The sequence below is a fragment of the Capricornis sumatraensis genome, chromosome 3 (assembly GCF_032405125.1).
Source record: "Capricornis sumatraensis isolate serow.1 chromosome 3, serow.2, whole genome shotgun sequence".
In the NCBI taxonomy this organism is placed as follows: Eukaryota; Metazoa; Chordata; class Mammalia; order Artiodactyla; family Bovidae; genus Capricornis; species Capricornis sumatraensis.
Genome location: NC_091071.1, coordinates 165,839,802 through 165,861,252, shown reverse-complemented (window position 1 = coordinate 165,861,252; position 21,451 = coordinate 165,839,802). Strand labels below are relative to the sequence as shown.

Here is a 21,451-nt window from a genome sequence, read left to right as displayed (position 1 = left end):
ACCAAGCCAGGGCTACTGTTATTTACTTAATCTTTATAGCAACCTTGATTTTAATCACTCTCCACTGTGCCTACCCTACACTCTATTTTTATTAAAGAAGAAAGCCCTTCCTAGCAACTTCCTAACAGATTTCCCTTTAAGTCTCATTGGGTCATTTGCCATACTTAGACCATTCACCAGCAATTTGATCCTTGGGGCTGGGTATACCCAACCAAATTGAGATCTGTTAAAAAGAGGGAAGGGAGAGAATAGCTCTTTGGGAAGTAACCAACCGTGGCTGTCATAGGAGATAATAATACCTTATTGGAGATTACTTCATCTGTGTGGTATTCTTATTGTAAACTAAAGCAAAAGCCCAGTGTAATCTCTTGCTGAAATCGCTAGACCATGTTCACTTTCATGTGATCTTTTTCCTTTTCTGGTTCTATCTTTTTTTTTCCCCTCAAAAAAAAAATTTTTTTTTTAATCTTTTGACCATACTGCAAAGCTTGTGGAATCTTAGTTCCCCGACCAGGGATCGAACCTTTACCCAGAGCGCAGAGTCTTTACCACCAGGGAAGTCCCTGGCTCTACGTCTTTATTGAGTATGAATCTTTAGTCCTCTTCTCGCAACAGCGTTTCTCTGTTGATCTCTTCTTTCTTCTCCTTTCTCTGGGCTATGATCCTAGCATCCCTTTCCCAAAGGACAAATAGCCATTTATTTTAGTGTCTGTCCTGAAATTAATGGCTTTTGAGAGTTAACTCCTGAAAGAAATACCCTAGACTTCTCATAGAAGTTTCTATACCTGAAGGAGACAGATTGAAGTCTTTTTCACACAATTTCACCTTCTTGGGTTCCTTCTCCAGTTCTTTCTCTGCACATTTAATTAATCTCTCCCAGAATCAAATCCTCACTTTTCATCCAGGCATCTTCCTATTTACATAATTAAGAATCCTGCTCTCTTCCTTGCCTTGGATACTGATTTTGTATATTCCCAGGCTTCTTATTGCCTTCTGTTCCTTTTTTTAAATGTTTTTATAAAATATTGCGTAGATCTGAAAGAATTTTTATAAAATATATGTAAAGTATAAAGAATCACATTATTATTAATAGTACCTTGTTTAAGAAAAGGAATATTTCCATGACTGTTAGAACTCCTGTCTGTCCTTCCCTGATTCCGTCTTCCCCAGAGTTAACCTTTGCCCTGAATTTGGGATTAATTATTTCCTTGCTTTTCTTTATAATTTTACCAGTATATCCTTAAATGATACATATTTTACTTTTACATGTTTGAATGTTACATAAATGGAGCCATACAGCATTTATTATGTGACTTGCCTTTTTTGCTCAGTGTTCCTAAGTCATTCATGTTGATGATACATATATTTATTTTCACTGTATTTCGAAAGACTATACCACAGGTTGTCTATTTTATTGGTATTGGTGGGCTTTTGGTTTGTTTCTAGTTTTGAGCTATTACAAACACTGCTGCTATGAACATTCTTTTTAAAATATTTATTATTTCTGGCTACACTAGATATTAGTTGCTGCACGCAGGCTTCCTCTAGTTGTGGCAAGCAGGGTCACTCTTCTTTGTGGTGCATCAGCTTCTCACTGCAGTGGCTTCTCTTGCGGTGGAGCATCGGCTTTAGGTGTATGGGCTCAGTAGTTGCGGCGCTCAGGCTCTCCTGGGCTCACCAATTGTGGTGCATGGGCTTTGCTGCCCGGTAGCACATGGACTCTCCCTGGACCAGGGATCAAACTTGTGTCCCCTGCATTGGCAGGCAGATTCCTAGCCACTGGACCAACAGGTAAGTCCTGAAGACTCTGGAACATGTCTCGTGGTGCACGTATGCTTGAGTTTCACCAGGTGGTGTGCTCGGAGGATATCGGCACACAGTCGTCCTTATTGCTGTTTGGCGTGCAGATAATGCCAAGATGGTATTTCTCTTGTTACTAGTGAGGTTGAGGATCTTTTTACAGATTTCCCTACTGAAGTTCCCATTCAGGCCTTCTGCCCATTTTTCTTTTTGATTGTCTGGTTATTCTTGTGTTTCTGTTGTAATTGGCTCTTCAGGTTAATTGTTTTTCTTGGCTTATGAACATCCAAAGATTCATGCTTGGCCATCTTTTTTAAGAATTTACTTTGTTTATTCATTCACTTTACTTAAATATTTTTTAAATTTATTTTTTCTTAATACTTATTTTAATGCAATGAACATCCATATTCCTACAACCTGATCTTCTAAATATTGTGATTACTATTCTTTTGCTTATCATATTATGTTTATCATGTATATATGTGCCTAAACAATATATAGTATTTATGTACTTGTTCTTGAATTTTTTAAAAAGGGTTAGCATGCTATGTGTAGTCTTCTGGGACTTGCTTTTGTCTCACAATATATATAATTACTAAAATCTATCCAACTTGTTGCATATAGCTATAATTCTTTCCTTTTTCTCTGCTGAATAATATTTTATCATTTCAGTATATCATAATCTTGATTTGTATCTCTGTTTTTTTAAATTAATTTATTGTCTTGGCTGTGCTGGGTCCTCATTGCTGCGAATGGGCTTTCTGCAGTTGCTGTGAGCATGGGCTACTCTTTCTTGTGGTGTATGGACTTGTCTTGTTTCAGAGCATAGGCTCTAGGTGCCCGGGCTTCAGTAGTTGTGGCATAGGGGCTTAGTTGCCCCTCAGCATGTGGGGTCTTCCCAGGCCAGGGATTAAATAAACCTATGTCCCCTGTGTTGGCAGGCAGACTCTCTACCACTGGACTACCAGGTAAGTCCTGTATCTAGGTTTTTAATGTTAGGACCAGTTTTTCTGTGATACTCTTAGACATGTCTCTAAGCGTATATATGCAGAATTTTCTTATGGCTCTTTATCTGGGGGCAGAATTTCTGGACTATAGGATTTGTGAATATTAAATGCCAAGTTGTTTTTCATTGTGGTTGAATGAATTGACAATATATAACAGATACCTTGATTTACATCCTCTCTTATGCTTGGAATTAGACTTTAAATTTTGCCAATCAAATGGGTGAGAAAAAAACTATAATTATGGTCTTGATTTGTTTTTTGGGGGGCTGTACCACATGGCACATGGGATCCTCGTTCCCCAGTTCCCTGACCAGGAATTGAACTTGTATTCCCTGCATTGGAAGCATAGAATCTTAGCCTTTCGACTGCTAGAAGTCCCAGTGTTGATTTGCATTTTGCTAGTGACCAGTAAAACTGTATGTCCTCTGCTATAAGTATCTTCGTTTCTTTTGCCCATTTTCCTCTGGGGTCATTTGGCTTTCTTTTTCTTACCAATTTATAGTAGTTTTACCTCTCTTTTTTATTTTTGGACCACGTGGCACATGGGATCTTAGGTCCCCTACCAGGGATTGAACTTAAGCCCTCTAAATTGAAAGTGGGGGACCTTAATCACTGCACCTTTTCCACCAGGAAAGTCCCCTGTAGTAGTTTTTTGTTTTTTTCAATGTATTTTGGTATATGTAGTTCATTGTCAGTGTACTGTTATAAATATTTTCTACTCTGGTTTTGCTTTTTCAATCTAATGTATCCGTAATAAACAGATTCTTGATTGTAACGTAGTCATATTTATTGTTTCTTTTAAAAGAACTTTTATGTCTTAAGAAATGCTTCCCAACCCTTAAGGTGTTCTCTCATGTTAATTTTTAAAAAATCTTCATAGGTTTGCCTTTCACATACAGATATTCACTTATCTAGAGTTGACGTTTTAACATGATTTGAAGTAAAGAAACCACTGAAATTTTTCCCTATATTCTCCAGCTGATTGATTGAAAAGTCTGTGTTTCCCCACTGAGCTAAGTGCCACCATTTTTATATCTGAAATGTCAATATTTATTAATTTATTCCACAAATACTTATTAAGCACCTACTTTGTGCCAGATCCTATGTTGGAGTCTGTTTCTGGGCCCTGTGTGCTCTTGACTTTGCCTCTCTTGCCCTGGCCAGGCTCCTCTGTCCATGGGATTTCCCAGGCTGCTGCTGCTTCTAAGTCGCTTCAGTCGTGTCCGACTCTGTGCGACCCCATAGACGGCAGCTCACCAGGCTCCCCCGCCCCTGGGATTCTCCAGGCAAGAACACTGGAGTGGGTTGCCATTTCCCTCTCCAAGGCATGAAAATGAAAAGTGAAAGTGAAAGTGAAGTCGTGCCTGACTCTTAGCGACCCCATGGACTGCAGCCCACCAGGCCTCTCCATCCATGGGATTCTCCAAGCAAGAGCACTGGAGTGGGGTGCCATTGCCCTCTCCATTTCCCAGGCTAGAATACTGGAATGGGTAGCAATTGCCTTCTTAAGGATGCTGTTACTACAGTGGCTTAATTATAATAGCTTTTTATGAAGTCTTGATAGCCAGTATTAAGTCCTCCCACTTTATCTTTTTTTTGAAAAAGTGACTTGCTACTTGCTTTTTGTACTCTGAATAAATTTTAGAGACCTGGGTTTGATCCCTAGGTTGGAAAGATCCAGCAGAGAAGGGAATGGCAACCCACTCCAGTATTCTTGCCTGGAGAATTCCTTGGACAGAAGAGCCTGGCAGGCTATAGTCCATGGTATTGCAAAGAGTCGGACACAACCGAGCAGCTGACATTTCCTCTTGCACTTGTCATAAATTTTAGAATTAACTCATCAGTGATACAAACAAATCTCCTAGAATTTTGGTTGAAATTTCAGTGACTCTGTGCATCAGCTTAGGGAGAATTGATATCTTGAGAATAGTAAGTTTTTGAATCCATGAACATTGTATATGTATATCTCCATTTAATTACGTCTTTTTAGATTTCCTTTAACTTCTTTATTATGAAATATTAACACCGAAAACTGCATAAAACAAATATGCAATTTAACAAATTGATGTAAACATACACATGAACACCGGCTAGTTCAAGAAATAATAAAGCATTGCTGGTAGCTCAGAAACCTGTTCCTTCCTGATTGTAGCCTCTTCTTTTCCTCCAGAGGTAACTAGAATTCTGACTTTTCTGTTAATTGCTTCCTTGCTGTTGATCATAATTCAACTACCTAATTATCCATTTTAAAATAATATAGCTTAATTTTGCTGAATTTAATATAAATGGAATTACATAATATGTATTTTTTGTGTATAGTTGTAGCTTGTTCATATTACTGTATAGTAATTAATTGTAGAATATTCCATAATCTATCCATTCCACTGTTGAGAGGGAGTTGAGAATTTGGCTATCAATATAAAATTCTATAATTTTCTCCATAAAGATGATGTACCTCTTTTACTAGATTTTTTTCCCCATTACTTCATTTTTTAATGCTATCATAAACTGTATCTTTTGAACTTTTTATTTATTTATTTTTAGAATTTAACACATGACTTTTCCTTTTATTCATAAGTTCTGAGTATACATTTTGGTGTCACAAAGTGAACTTTTTATTTTTTAATTGTTTCAGTTCAGTTCAGTCGCTCAGTTGTGTCTGACTCTTTGCAACCCCATGAATTGCAGCACGCCAGGCCTCCCTGTCCATCACCAACTCCCAGAGTTCACTCAGACTCATGTCCATCGAGTCAGTGATGCCATCCAGCCATCTCATCCTCTGTCGTCCCCTTCTCCTCCTGCCCGCAATCCCTCCCAGCATCAGAGTCTTTTCCAATAAGTCAACTCTTCTAATGAGGTGGCCAAAGTATTGGAACAGCTTTAGCATCATTCCTTCCAAAGTAATCCCAGGGTTGATCTCCTTCAGAATGGATTGGCTGGATCTCCTTGCAGTCCAAGGGACTCTCAAGAGTCTTCTCCAACACCACAGTTCAAAAGCATCAATTCTTTGGTGCTCAGCTTTCTTCACAGTCCAACTCTCATATCCATACATGACCACTGGAAAAACCATAGCCTTGACTAGACGGACCTTTGTTGGCAAAGTAATGTCTCTGCTTTTTAATATGCTATCTAGGTTGGTCATAACTTTTCTTCCAAGGAGTAAGCGTCTTCTAATTTCATGGCTGCAGTCACCATCTGCAGTGATTTTGGAGCCCCCCAAAATAAAGTCTGACACTGTTTCCACTGTTTCTCCATCTATTTCCCATGAAGTGATGGGACCAGATGCCATGATCTTCGTTTACTGGTATATAAATACTACCAGCTCAGCTGGTAGAAAATCCACCTGCAATTCAAGAGACCCTGGGTCGATTCCTGGGTCGGGAAGATCCCCTGGAGAAGGGATAGGCTGCCCACTCCCATATTCTTGGCTTCCTTGGTGGCTCAGACTGTAAAGAATTCACCTGACATGCAGGAGCCACGTGTTTGGTCCCTGGGTTGGAAAGATCCCCTGGAGAAGGGAATGGCAACCTCCTTCAGTATTCTTACCTGGAGAATTCCATGGATTGAGGAGCCTGGCAGGTTACAGTCCATAGGGTTGCAAAGAGTCGGACACAACTGAGTGACTTTCACTTTACGTCACATAAAAATTCAATCCTTTTCTCTTTTTAAATTATTACTATTATTTATTATTATTGTTTTTGCCACACCCCATAGCATGCAGGCTTAGTTCCCGATAAGGGATCTGACCCATTCCCCCTGAAGTGAGGGTGCTGGCATCCTAACACTGGACTGCCAGGGGATTCTCAGTGCTGTTCTTTTCTATTTCAGCATATGTCCAAGGTCCCTGAGGATCTGATTCTGCTATTAGTTGTTTCTATGACTTCTTACCTCTGGTGCTTTGTTTCCTTGTGTTTTGTGATTTTTTAAAAATATTTATTTATTTGACTGCGTTAGGTCTTTGTTGCAGCGTTCGGAATCTTCTGTTGTGGCGCGCAGACTCCCTAGTTGTGGCCTGTGGGCTCAGTGGTTGTGGCATGTGAGGTGAGTTGCTCCATGGCGTGTGGAGTATTAGGTCCCTGACCAGCGATTGAACCTGCATCCCCTGCATTTCAAGGGGGATTCTTAACCATTGGACCGCCAGGGAAGTCCTCTTTTGTGATTTTTGATTATGAGGTCATATTCCTTGAAACGTTGTGGCCTGGGATGAGATAGGTTCTTAGGCTGAGATTTGCTTTTATTTTGTGAAAGAGGCAGCTTTTGAGATTGGCTTTGTCCTTCAGAGGTATGGGATAGGGATGAATTTCAAATAGTAGAAAGGCTTAATCAGAGTCACTGTGGTGGGAAGCTCTGTAGGTCTTGTTGAAGAAGAGTTATTTTCTGGATGATTATGTTTATGAAAGAGGGTAGCAGGGAGGATTAGATTGGGAAAGGAACCCTGTAAAGTTCCTTGATTACTATTGTTCAGTCGCTCAGTCATGTCTGATTCTTTGGGACCCCATGGACTGCAGCACGCCACACCCTGTCCTTCAGCGTCTCCTGGACCTTGCTCAAACTCATGTCCATTGAGCCAATGATGCCATCCAACCATCTCGTCCTCTGTCATCCCCTTCTCCTCCTATGCTGTCCTTTAAAATTGAGTTTAAAGTCCCCTTGATTACTGTGCTAGACTTTAAAATCTTTTCTTTTGTCATTGAATGTTCTAGAAGAGGGCATTGACTTTTTAAAGATTTTTGTGACACCATTATGGAAAATGGATTGGAAGAGGGTTAGACTGGATATAAATGGAACTGATTAGGAGACCAAAAAATAATCCAAATGAGAGTTAATTTATTATGACAACAGATTTTTATTGAGCACTTGCACAAGCTGTACAGCGTCTTAGTTCCCTGACCAGGGATTGAACTTGGGTCATGGCAGTGAAAGCTTGGAGTCCTAACCACTAGGCCACCTGTGAACTCCTCCCCTGTCCTGTGTTTGTAGAATACAGTCAGACCTGCTTCTGGCCTCCCAGAGTAAAGTAAGCAGCTCAGTTTCTATACAGGTTGAATGTGATGACAAGGAAGTACAGGGTTCTCAGGGGAGCACTTCAGAGAGTTACTTAACTGAGACTCTGGGGGTCAAGGACAGCTTTCTGGGGAAATTAACTTTTCAATTGCAGCCTAAAGGTAGCATAGAAGGATGTGGAGAGAACACTATTCTAGACCATAGCATGTGCAGAGGCCTAAAGATGGGAGAGAATTTCCTTAGAGAATCGCTAGTAGAGTTGTGCTCAGCAGATTGGTACAGTCATTTCATGAGAAAAATTCCACCCCTCAAACATTCTTATTTAATTCACGAAGTATTTTTAAGAACTTTATGTTAGCATCTAACCTTTGAAATAAATGGAATTTAACCCAGAAGACCCTGGCATTTAGGCCCAGATTTCCTCACTAGTTTTTGTTTGTCAAGTTAGCTAAACTGCCTGGCTCTTACAAGTGCTTTGAATTTGGTATTCCCTAGGCTAGAGCATAAAATATTTTAGGAGGATTCTAGAGAGGTGAGCAGGGACCCAATTATTTTGGTTTTTCAAGCCAAACTAAAGAATTTGAGCTTGATCTTGTGAATAATGAAGCCACTGAAGGGATTTTAGAGGGTAGTGACAGGATTCAGTTTGAATTTTAGATTACTCTGGCTGTACAATTGAGAATAGATTCACAATTGTTAAGGTTAAGAAGAATGTTGCCAGTGACCTGGGGATGGAAGTGGACAGGTTTGACAGAGACACTGGCAGTAGTTTCAAGAGAAGTTGAATGTAGCAGATGAGGAGTCAAGGGTGATGCTCTAACTTTTGTCTGGAGCAACTGAATGAATGGTAGGGAGAATAGGAAACCTGGGAAAGAGGAGCATAGGAGAAATAAGGTGGTGGATGCAGTCAATATTATGGAGGGGGGAAAAAGAACCATTGTGGAGGTATAATGACTGGCAATGGATCGAAATGGAAGGCAAGAAGGACAGAGTTAAAGATGACACTTCACTAACAAAAACAGCATCAGAGTAGTTCTGGAAGTTAAGTTTAAATGCCTCTAGGCTCTCAACAAGTTGTTATGTCCAGTAGAATTTGAAGTGCCTGTAGGATTTGTGAGCGGAACTGGCTGGGAAGCTATTGGAATTGTGAATCTGAAGCTTAGAACATCAAGACGGAGTGAAAGTCTGGGCGGTCAGCTATCTAGAAGGTGATCACCAAAGCAGAGCTTTGACAACATTGTCAAGAGTGGGAAGTATAGTGGAAACAACTTAGTATTTGAAACTAGTACTTGCTTCTTTCACTATGGGTTTGTTTTGTTTTTTAGTAAAAGATTTATTTATTTATGTCTGAGCTTGGTCTTCCCTGCTGCTTTTGGGCTTTCTCTAGTTGTAGTGAGCAGGGGCTACTCTTCATTGCAGCGCACAGGCTTCTCATTGTGGTGGCTTCTCATGTTGCTGAGCACAGCCCTAGGCTCGAAGGCTTCAGTAGCTGCGGAGCTCGGGCTTAATTGCTTTGTGGCATGTGGGATCTTCATGGACCAGGGATCGAACCTGAGTCCCCTGCGTTGGAAGCAGATTCTTAACTACTGGACCACCAGGAAAGCCCCTGTGTTTCATTCTTAATATTCGTCAGTAAAGGAGGATTAAATGAGAGTCGGATATCTCTCTATCAGTATCTAGAGCCAGACCTCTGGGTTCTTATTCCAGCTTACTAGCTGTGTAACCTTGGGCAAATTATGTTTAACCCTTCTCTGCTGTAGTTTCCTTACTGCAGAGTGAATATAATAACAGTATGAACTTTAAAAGGTTGTCTCATACTGGATAGCAGTAAAGTGCCTGAAACAGTGGCTGGCACAGAGTAAACAATTACTGTTAGCTGTTTTGAAAATGCTTTATAAACTGTAAAAATATGGGTTATTAGAAAAGAAGAGGGTTATCTTTGAAGGAGACCCACCTTTAAGGAATGAGAGGAAGAGAACTTTTATTTTTATTAAATTTTTTGGCTGTACCAACACAGCATGTGGAACTTCCCCACCCGGGGATTGAACCCACGCTCCCTGCAGTGGAAATTCAGAATCTTAACCATTGGACCACAAGGGAAGTCTTTTTCTTTTTTTTTTAAGTAAAAATTTCTTTGGGAGAATTTTTAAAAAGAGGACAGGCTGAATCAGAATTTTGGGATAACCAGGAAATTACTATGTCAAAGAAGTTTCTTTTTTTTTTTTAATATTTATTTATTTGGCCTCCCCCGGGCCCAGTTACAGCATGCTGGATCTGCATTGTGGCAGGTGGGATCTTTAGTTCAGGCATGCGAACTCTTATTTGCAGCATGTGGGATCTAGTTCCCCGACCAGGGATCGAACCTAGGCCCCATGTCTTGGGAACAGAGTCTTAGCCTCTGGACCCCCAGGAAAGTCCCTCAAGGAAGTTTTTATCGGGAGGATGTGATCAGAATTATTGGTATGATGATGAGTTATAAAGGATTTGCCATCTATTTCACTCAGTACTAGTCACCTCTCCTTCTTGAACTCTTAGAGCCGTTTGGCCTATAGTTGTATATTGTTACATTTAATATTGAAGTAATAATTTGTAAAACAATTTACAAAGAGATTTAATAATCTCATCCACTTCTCACAACTCTCCTGTGACGTAGATGTTGTTCTCTCTATTTGGTAAATGAGGAAATTGAGGCCCAAGCAATAGACTTGCCACCACAGTTAAAAACTTAAAACAGTTTTTAGATTTAAAAAATGGGGGAAAAAAATAGGCTTGCCTAAGCAATAGAGTTTGAGTTGCAGTCTAAGTTGTGAGATACTGACTATCTTTTGATAATCATGTTTGCTTAACTAGCCTGTGAGTGTCCTGAGGCCTGAATCTCATCAGTGAGTTCTTTTGGTCCTGTGTAGCTCAGTGCCCAGTGAAGACTGGCCATGCTCAAGGCTAACACGCTTCTCTCCCCTCTGTCTTCCAGCGCCCTCACAAAGCCAATGCTGAGGAGATGACCAAGTACCACAGTGATGACTACATTAAATTCTTACGCTCCATCCGCCCAGATAACATGTCCGAGTACAGCAAGCAGATGCAGAGATGTAAGTGCATTCTGCTCCCTCTCTACTCTCAAGCCCGCGTTAGGCCCCCCTTCTAGTTGGAGAGACTCACCCTCCCTTCGCTTGTATTCCCCCATTCAGGTGATACCTGATTTCCCCTGCTTCCTAAGGGCACCACAGTGCTTGTTTTGTCTCAGGACTGGCTTTGTTTCCTGATTGTAAGGAATAGAGACTGAACATTGTCCAGTTAGGTTCACAACACCATCCCCCCCAAACCATGATTTTTGTAATGGAAAAAGCACTGGTCTGGGAGAGGGAGACAGGTGATACAGGTCCCAGCTCTGACTCCTAACTGACTGTCAAGTCACTTCTCCTCAGATTTTTCTTTTGTAAAGTGGACTGGATGGCATCCCATGCAGCTGTAACTGCTCTGACTATGTGAGTGTTAGTTGAGAATCTAGCAGCTACTTAGGACAGACTCTAGATGATGTTATCTTTGAGTTGAGGTGATTCTGCCCCTGCCCTCTGGAACTTAAAACCAGATCATTTCAGAAGCCACACTCAGCTTGTAGGAATTATGGTGATTGTTTTAGTTGTGGGGAAAAATATGTTCAAATTTGGGAAGAAACTATCATACATGATTTCTCCCTTGTGTTATTTTATAAGTTATCATGTAGCACCTAAGATCTCGTAATAAAACAGTATAGCAGTATTGTCTAGAAGAAGTTTTGAGTAGTTTATGATAGTTTATTTTGGAATACCAGGAAACCTATGACACTTTCTTGTTACTACTGGCCACAAGGTAGTCTGATTCCTAAGGCAGAAATTTATTTGTTACAATAATTGTGCACTGCTAATGATTACAGAACTACAGAGACCTTTTTGGAAGCATTAAGCTTCTTTGCCACCCACAACTCCAGGACCAGCTGCCCCATCTAAGGTATTTACTATCTAAATTGGCATGGTCTTACTTCATTTCAGTCTGTCTCAAGGTGAGACAGATTCATTCCTTTGCTCCTGATGCCTTTAGGGGGTTCCAAAACTTATTTAGGCTGGTGACCAGGCTCTGTTCTCAGCAGAGAGGGCTCTCATTAGTGAAGCAGCTTGGTTTTGCAGCAGAAGAATGAGCTCTGATGTCTTAGTTTGAAACCTGTGGCTCTCCCACTTAGCTATGTGTTCTTGAGGAAGTCCCCTAGCCTCTTTGAGCCTTGTTTTCTCCTCTTTAAAAGGAAGACGGTAGTGCCTGTTTTATAATGGAGTTTGGGGGGATAAGTAAGATAATGTATTTAAAGCACCAACTGTCAGTGAAAGTAAATAGTAGCTTTTGCTCTTATGACTTACTGCTTTTATTATTTTCAAATCTTCCAAGGCAGACAGCATATTAGGCCCTTGGGTGTACAGTAGTTTGGTTCTGGCTCCCAGTTTGCTCCATTTTTCCCAAAACCAGCATTCTAAAGTTGTACATTAAAAAAATTAGGTCTGAGATTTTCTATCATTGGAGGTGGAGGTAAGAAGGATGAAGCTTTCTAAGGACTTCAGGGTACTTAACTGACAAGAGCCAGAGAGATGCCACTTAGTGCAGTGCTTTATAACCAGAGGTGTCTGTACAGAGAGAACAACAGGGATGACGAGCTGAGCTCTGTTTCAGTATTTTCCAACACCTAGCCTAGGAAGTTGGGCTTTCCTGGTGGCTCAGTGGTAAAGAATCCACCTGCCAACACAGGGGGCCTGGGGTTCAGTCCTTAGGTTGGAAAGATCCCTTGAGAAGGAAATGGCTACCCACTGCAGTGTTCTTGCCAGGGAAATCATGTCCCAAGGACATGGGAGCCTGGAGGACCACAGTCCATGTGGTCCCAAGAGTGCGACATGGCTTAGCAACTAAACTACCACCATGAACCTGAGAAGTCATACCTCTAAGAAGACCAAATAAGTCAGATTCCCTTGCTCTTGGCTAGAATGTTATTTAAATGCTTTGTGTTCACTTTGAGACTTTGAGAATCTAAATTAGAAGTTCTGATCTAATATTTAATAATGGGAACATAAATGCATTTTGGTGGAGGGCAGATAGTCTATCAAAATATGAGGCTCATGGTAGAAACATGATAAAAGGAACTTGTGCTAATAAAATGTGGAGGCATGCTTTTCCATTTTGTAAACCTACAGAGGTAAAATGACTTTCCCAGCAAGATAGTGGTAGCATGGAGAGTGGAACTCGAGTTTCCTGATTCTGGAGTATTTTAATTTATCTATTTATTTTGGCTGCGCTATGTGACATGTGGGATTTAAGTTTCTGGACCAGGGATCGAACCCACATCCTCCACACTGGAAGCATGGAGTCTTAACTGCTGGATGCCAGGGAAGTCCCTGGAGTATTTTAAAATATGTTGCAAATAAAATATTTCAGGCACACAAAAAAGCATAAAAATAATGTAATGAACATCCATGTTCCTGTAATCAGCCAAAGAAAGAAAATATTACCAATATTGAAACCCCTGGACACCTCTAATTGATCACACGCCCTTTTCTTCTACTCCCCTCTCCACCCCGTTACCACTGCCGCCGCCACTAAAGGAGTAAGCCCTATCCTGAAGGCAGTGTTTAATCCCGTACATCTCTCTGCGGTATGTTTTTTACTGCCTTCTCAACCTACATCTGCTCCCATATCTCTCACCCATTATTGCTCCCCGTCAGTCTAAAGCCAGGCTAAGAATGAGAAAAATATAGTGGGAAGAGAGAAAACCCACAGAAAAGTCCTCCCTGGTCTCACAGATTAGTCCAGGTGAGGGTCTGCTCTCCCATTTTACCTTTTCTGTCTGTAATCACACAGCTCCTGGGAATAATGGACTGGTCATTTGAGCTGCATATTGATGTGGGGCCTGAAGGAAAATATTTTTTCTCATTTCTAAAAGACCAGTTTCTTCCCATGGGGGCTCCACATCAAACAGGAGTATAAGCAAAGCTAGAAACCCAGACAGGCCAAACCCACCGAAGGAGGAAGCCGCCAGAGAGGGAAATCAATTGCCAATGGATAAATAAATAGCCTGGCCTCCGGGACCAAAGTTCTTATTGACACAGCCTCCCAATGTTTACCTGGGAAGTGAGCGAGAGGGCCACCTTCTGCTTGCCCCCTTATGCACACCATCCTTCCTCATAGCACGGCTCTTGGCAGGGCTCCAGATCAGAGCACCCTCCCAAGTTTAGGGCAGTACTAGGATTGGTAACTCTGGTGGCTGTTGCCAACCTTGAGCTTCAGCTGTGTCTCAACAGGTCACCACAGTCTAAGCTGGGCTCTTCTACCCTCCTCACCCTAGGGCTCCCTCTCTTTGCTCCAATTTTATTGATAATAGTGGATGCAGTGTGAAGGCTGAGGCAAGCAGCCTTGCCTCTAACTTCTGGGTATCATTGATATCTCAGCAGTTTCCTTTTTTGTGAGCGGAGACTTGGAGCTGTAAAGTTCCTCTCTAGCTCTGAGTCTGTACACTTCAAATGCGCTTCCCTTCCTGTCTTTTTCATTTTATTTGCATTATTGTTTGCATGTGTTTCCACATTATGTGTTAGTTTGCACTTTTACCTTTTTAGGCCTGAAATAACTTTCCTCCAATTGTTACTTGTTGTAGTAGAAAGAGCACTGAACTGTGGGAGTCAAGACACCTGGACTCTGGTTCTACCACTCACTGCCTGGTTATATAGCCTTGGGCAAGTCAGTTAACTTCACATCTGCACTGTTCCTCTGCACAGTGGGGTTGATATTGGTCCTGTCCATCTTTTATGGAGTTGTTAGGCAGATTCGAGATTATGTATGTGAAATTACTGGGGAAAAGACCAGAGTATATTTTCATGGGCTGTTAGGATGGACAGACCAATCCTTGAATACTGCCTCTGCCATTTACTGGCAGTTACCTCTTTGAGCCTGTTTCCCCACTTATAAAACAGGACCAAAAAAAAAAAAAAACAGGACCAAATCCTACCTCAGAAAGTTGTGTGAGCATAGATGACACCAAGTATTTAAAGCACTTAGCATGGTGACCAGCATGTTGTTAAGCATCAGTGGAGGATAGTATAGCCCTCTGTTCTTTGCTTGCTTGTTGACCCACTGGAGTAAGATCCAGGAACAAACCCAGGCTGGAATAAGAGGCTAAATTTTTCTCCCTCAGGAGTGAAACAGCATTTTCCGAGTACTTACTTGCTGAATGCTTCCCCATGTATGGTTTCTATTAATCTTCTCAAGAATTAGGTGAGGTGGATATCATTGTTGCTTGTTAAAGATAATGCGCCAAAGCTCAAGGAAATTAAATGACTAGACCCAGTCCCACAGTCAGTAAGCAGGAGGGCCTGGACAAGAACCCAAGCCTTCTGAATCCAAATGCTGTGTTTTTTCCATCAGCTCATAAATAATGTAAACAAAACCAAAAGGAAATTGTGGAAACTAACCTTTTCGTGTTTTTTCAAGTCAACGTCGGTGAGGACTGTCCGGTATTTGATGGCCTGTTTGAGTTCTGTCAGCTGTCTACTGGTGGCTCTGTGGGTAAGGAATATACCCTTCATTAAGGGCTATTCTGGGCTGTACCAATGAGGTCTGTCTTTTAGGCCACTGTCCTAGTGAGGCTGACCTGTGACCATGTAAAATGGTCCTGTGGGTTTTTACGTTAGGTCCTTAAAATGTTATTCTGCTTCTGTCTGAGGCCAGGTTCAATCTGACATGGTATAGATATGTGTCCTAGCCTGTCCTTTCCTACTAAGACATCCTGTATACAGGAACTCCCTGCAGACCTCATGGGGTTGTTGAGATGCTGAACATAAAAGTAATTTGTGAACTGCAAAGTGCTGTAAAAATAGGAAGTGTCATCATCTGTGTCTTACAAAAGAGCATGGTAATTACATTTAGAGGTCAGAAACACTTCCCACGTATCTCCCACTTCCATTAATATCTATGTTATCTCTGGGATCACTCTACCATTTCTTAACAAATATTTATTTTTCTGTGATCATTGTTTTTCTCCTCGCCTCTCCCTACCACCTCACAATATAATCTCAGAAAACAAAGAAGTATACAGAGGAAAAAAACTGACTGCAATCACACTGTCATGGATAACCATCATTACCATTTTGGTGTTTGTACATCCATGCTTTTTTCTTTGTGCACGTATCCAGACAAAACATATACTCATCTATATTTTACAAAAATGTGTATGTATAGTTTTGTGCCTCCCTACTACATTTTTTACTTAGTAAATCTTTTTTTTTTTTTCCGGTCATGCCATGTGGCTTGCAGTATCTTAGTTCCTGAACTAGGGATTGAACCTGGGCCCGTGGCAGTGAAAGTGCGGAGTCTAACCACTGAGCTGCCAGGGAAGTCCCTACTTAGTAAATCTTTGAAATTTAGCTGTAATAAGGTTTAGCATGATATCTAGTGGCTACATGATTATTCTATGTTATGGACCAACCTCAGTTGATATAATTAGTCTACTCAAGTTGCTCTGTGTTGGTGTTTTTTTGTTTTTTGTTTTTTCTACACCATGCAGCTTGAAGGATCTATCTTAGTTTCCTGGCCAGGGACTGAACTTGAGCCCTTGGCAGTGGAAGCTTGGAGTCCTAACCACTGCACTGCCAGGGGATCCCTCATGTTCTTATTGCTGTTAAAGTCATACTGCCGCAAAGGCATTTGCGCACATGGTGTGTATTTTTCTCGCACTTCTTCTTGGACCTATTTGTACTTCAAGCCTCTGTCTGCTACATTTGGTATCTTCAAAATATTTTGACCATGAACCACAGTAAGAAATACATTTACACTTAAAATCCTGGTTATGGACGTACTCGCACACACACATCCTCTCTTGCTCTGCAGCTAGTTTCACAAAAGAGTGGTTACCTTTACTGTTACTCTGCTATTTTTATTCTATAGTCTATCATTAAAAAAAAATATATATATATATATATATATATACACACACTAACCATAGCCCACTAAACCAATTTTAAGGCCTATTAGTGAGTTTTACCACTTTCAGTTTGGAAAACAGGTTTTTTAGAGTAGCCAATATTGTGTTTATTCCCATTGGAGTAGACAGAGGGAGAGGGCTAGCTGGTGAATTGTACAGTTCACCTGTTAAATAGGCAGGTCCTATCTCTCACTGGGTTCCCATGGTTTTTTGGGGAAAGGAGAGAGAGGGACTTTGTGACAGGCTTGTGTTCTTTCTTCCGGTGCCCAGCAAGTGCCGTGAAACTTAATAAGCAGCAGACGGACATCGCTGTGAATTGGGCTGGGGGCCTACACCATGCAAAGAAGTCCGAGGCATCTGGCTTCTGTTACGTCAATGATATCGTCTTGGCCATCCTGGAACTGCTAAAGTATGCCTGCCTGGCCTTGTCTCGGAGGAGCACCTTAGGCCAGGTCCCCACTCCCTCTCCCCCGGGCTTGCCTCCCTAGTTTGCCTTTCCTAGCGGCATGCTGGCTAGGATGTGTTTGGTGAGTGTCTCTGGCCATCCTCTCCTTGACGAGGCCTTGATTGGATCTGAGCCCACGGCAAGATCAGGGGCAGGTGCTGCTCAGATCCTGCCTCCAGAATGTCCCTGTGTGGCTGGAGTTGACCCTGGCTGTAGAGTAGGAAGATCGGACTTGGTCGGCTTGGTCAGGCCTCTGGAGACACCCTGCCGCTCTTCCACCTTCCTTCAGCCAGTTTCCACGTCTCTGGTGCTTAGAGATACCTGAGGGAGGCAGCCAGCCCGGTAAGCTGGGCCCTGGCGCCCTTGGCGCGTCCCACTCCCAAAGAGCCCCCAGAACCCCCTGACCCCCTTCTGATCCTAGGTATCACCAGAGGGTGCTGTATATTGACATTGATATTCACCACGGCGATGGCGTGGAAGAGGCCTTCTATACCACAGACCGAGTCATGACTGTGTCCTTTCATAAATATGGAGAGTACTTCCCAGGAACTGGGGACCTACGGGTGAGAACTCCCTTCAGGGGCCAGCCAGCTCACCTTCAGCTGCCAGCTCTAACTCTCCTGTCTCATACCACCAAAAACCACTTCCTGCCTCTTCTGCCATTCGGAGACCACACACCTGCCACGCTCTCTTTCCCTTTCTTGTTCTGGAGGAAGGGAATGATGGAGCATACAGGGTTGTGAGGGATGGGCGCCTCCTGACTCATTGCACTTCCTCCTGGCCACAGCTGAGTTGCATTACACTGTTCAGATGTCCTAGACAGCTTGAATTTTAGGCTAGAAACATCAGGTACTCTCCCATGGGCTAGGAATTGGGACCTTTGTGAACCAATATAAGGGTTCTTAGTATTTTTAGGTTACCTTCCCCTTTGACCATCTGACTGAAAGCTGCTCTCTCCCCAGAAATGTACATGAAATTTTATGTTTGATATTGAATAGTTAATAGACACCTCTTCCTACTGAAGCCCATCCATGGACCTCAGGATAAGAATCCCTGGAAGCTAATTCATTAAACTCTTCTGCTTGTGTTAGCATGGATACAATGAAACCATCCACTTTGTCATGCCAGTGGCCCTTGGGTGAAAAAGTGGCATTAAGTCAGTTTGCTATGGCAAGCGTTAGAATAACTGAGCATTTACCATTTTGAAGAATTCTTCCTTTCGGCTTGCTTTCCACACCTCCCTAGAGCTGAGGGTGGGGGAGCAGAGGAGTGAGCAATAACATGTTTGGCAAAGGGTTGCTGTGGCGTGGGTGTTAATTCTGTGGTCTAGCCCCCACCTTTAATCCAGTCATGCTGTGGGGGTGGGATATTCAGCCTCTGGCCCCATAAATGATTCTCAGCCTGAGGGCAGACTCAGTGGTTTGTCCAGAGACGTGAGCTAGAGTTGTCCCACCAGTGAGGGGAATGGTGCTAACTTGCTCTGTCCCTGGCCCACCACATGGACCCAGCGTCTGTCTCTTAGAACCACTGCCTCTTTCCTTAGCCTTCCAGCCCCTACCCTTGAGCTTCCTCCTAGCTTCATCTTTCAGTTTTACTTTAATGTCCTTCTTGATTAGGATATTGGAGCTGGCAAAGGCAAGTATTATGCTGTTAACTACCCTCTCCGAGATGGGATTGACGACGAGTCCTATGAGGCCATTTTCAAGCCGGTAAGTGGCGTTTCCACCACTGGGCTGTAAATGGGATTGGTCTAAGGGAGGGGTAGCAAAAGCACCTCAGGGGTCCTCTCCCCAACGAGAGGCTGGCTGGAAATGAGACGGGTTTGAACCCTGGATTGCATGCTGTATGGCCAGTTGAGAGGACAAAATTTCTCCAAGTATATATCTGAATCTTTTATCCAACACTGTTGTTATACAGGAATGTCTAAGGCATGATCTGTGTCCTTGAAGACCTCACAGTCCATGGTGTAGTCCATGGTGTGGGAGGCAGGCACATCCCCAGTACATGTGGTTAGTGCTGTTTTTGAGGGAGGAACAGAGGAACGAGAGAGAAAAACTGCTGTCTGAGCTGGGGAAAGGGTAGTCAGAGGTGATTTCACAGAGGTGGTGACATTTGAGCAGGACTCTGAGAAACGAGGAGTTACTCATGTGAAGAAGAAGGAGGGGGTCTGGAGGCCGGGGGCAGGTGGCAGAGGGAACGGCTCCAGCAGAGGCGCCAATATGTAGCATGTAGGCCTGTATGATGCGGGGAGGGGTCTTGAAGGATGTGGTAGAAAATATTTGTTGGGTTAGTATTTCAAAGGGAGCTTGGAAGGCCATGCTGAGGAGTTAACTCTTCACCTGTGAGCAGCAAGAGTAGTAACTACTAGAGTAGTAACCTCGTTAGGTCACGTAGTAGTTTAGCAAACACCAGGTGCCCACTGTTGATGCATGCCCTGTAGTAAGAGTGGCAGAGAAGCCTGAGTTGCAGTCTCTGTCCTCAGTCACATTGGAATCTAGTTGTGAGAATGAGATATACAAAAGTGAGGCAGCTCTTTGTAGTGTGAGGCTCAAAGTCTGTAGGACCAGATGCATGAGCAGATGCAGCTAAGGGTCAGAAGAGCTTCTTGGAGCCAGTGGTCTTGGACCTGGAGAGCAGGGAAGGATGTAGGGAATTAATAAGGAGGCTGTTTTAGGCTCAGGATTACTAGTGCTAGAGGACTCCTGGAAAACTAAACAAAGTAGGGAAACGGGAAGCCCAGATTGGCTCTCCATTTTCTCTACTCCTCAGCCTGGGGAAGAGTGAAAAGGCAGGAGTGGCGAATAAGGAACAGAAGAAAGTGTTGCACCCACACTTTTCAGCCTGAACCCCAAAAGCTTTTCTTGAGGCTGGTGGTGACCAGGTTGTGTCCTTTCAGGTCATGTCCAAAGTAATGGAGATGTTCCAGCCCAGTGCAGTTGTCTTGCAGTGTGGCTCTGACTCCCTGTCTGGGGACCGGTTAGGTTGCTTCAATTTGACCATCAAAGGTGAGTCCCAGGTAGCATAGAGATGGGCGGGCAGGGTCCTGCTGGGTGCTCCTGTAACTTGGCACCCCTTCTCCCACCAAAGGGCATGCCAAGTGTGTGGAATTTGTGAAGAGCTTCAACCTGCCTATGCTGATGCTGGGAGGAGGTGGCTACACAATTCGTAATGTCGCCCGGTGCTGGACATATGAAACAGCTGTGGCCCTGGACACGGAGATCCCTAATGGTAATGGCTCCGGGGCCAGACTGGTCCGGGCAGTGCGTGAGCTCCTGTGTCCTTGAGCTCACACCCCCTTCCCCCTGGCTCTGCAGCGTCTCCTTTTCAGACTCTGATTCTGTTGCTAGCCTCTTGTGATTTTCAGACTATAGCCATCAGTTTTTTTTCCGAGTCCTTTAGCTGCCCCTGTCCATCCTCCGTTGACTTTCGGTCTGGACAGAATTATCAGTAGTTATAGCTTTGGAATTCATACTCTATAGGGTAATTGGGGTAGTGAGGGAGAGAGTACTCTCAGTGAATATTGCCTAAATTTTTCTAAATCAGGGGCTTCAGCCTTCTCCTTATACATAGGCACTCACATACACACACCCAGACACCACTGGTGTGGACCCTGGAGAATGGCTTTGGCTTTTAAACCCTTGAAATCCTATAGGATTTCCCAAGTCTCACCCCATCTTAAAGGCATGCTTCTGTTTGATAGCTGGGCTGACAGGCCCAGATAAACCTGCAAATGCTTTTCTCAGGGTTCCATGGTGGCCAGATCTCTTAACTCTCTCACCCGCCCCCACCCCAATTAGAGCTTCCATACAACGACTACTTCGAATACTTTGGACCAGATTTCAAACTTCACATCAGTCCTTCCAATATGACTAACCAGAACACTAATGAGTACCTGGAAAAGATCAAGTGAGTATACCCCTGCCCCACACACCCCTAATTGAACATTTCAAGCTCCGGTTGGTCCCTGATCAGAGCCCAGCCAACCTCTCTACCATTGGCCATAGACAGCGGCTGTTTGAGAACCTGAGAATGCTGCCCCACGCACCTGGGGTCCAAATGCAGGCCATCCCTGAGGACGCCATTCCAGAGGAGAGTGGCGATGAGGATGAAGAAGACCCTGACAAACGCATCTCAAGTAAGACCCAAACTTCGGGGGCCTTTGCCTCCCTACTCCATAGGCCCTTGTCCAAGCTGCCCAGCTGTTGAGAA

General features: G+C 43.0%; 1 protein-coding gene across 2 annotated transcripts in view; it reads left to right on the top strand.

Annotated features, from left to right (window-relative positions):
• Positions 1-21,451, top strand: part of HDAC1 (histone deacetylase 1) — a 32,584-nt gene that overhangs the window by 9,515 nt on the left and 1,618 nt on the right. For both annotated transcript variants that reach the window (XM_068967197.1, XM_068967196.1), the window contains exons 3-11: positions 10,783-10,900; positions 15,309-15,383; positions 17,068-17,206; positions 17,664-17,805; positions 18,859-18,951; positions 20,139-20,247; positions 20,330-20,470; positions 21,040-21,148; positions 21,247-21,377. In XM_068967197.1, the coding sequence (XP_068823298.1) occupies positions 10,783-10,900; positions 15,309-15,383; positions 17,068-17,206; positions 17,664-17,805; positions 18,859-18,951; positions 20,139-20,247; positions 20,330-20,470; positions 21,040-21,148; positions 21,247-21,377 (1,057 nt within the window). The remainder of the gene's footprint in view (positions 1-10,782; positions 10,901-15,308; positions 15,384-17,067; positions 17,207-17,663; positions 17,806-18,858; positions 18,952-20,138; positions 20,248-20,329; positions 20,471-21,039; positions 21,149-21,246; positions 21,378-21,451) is intronic.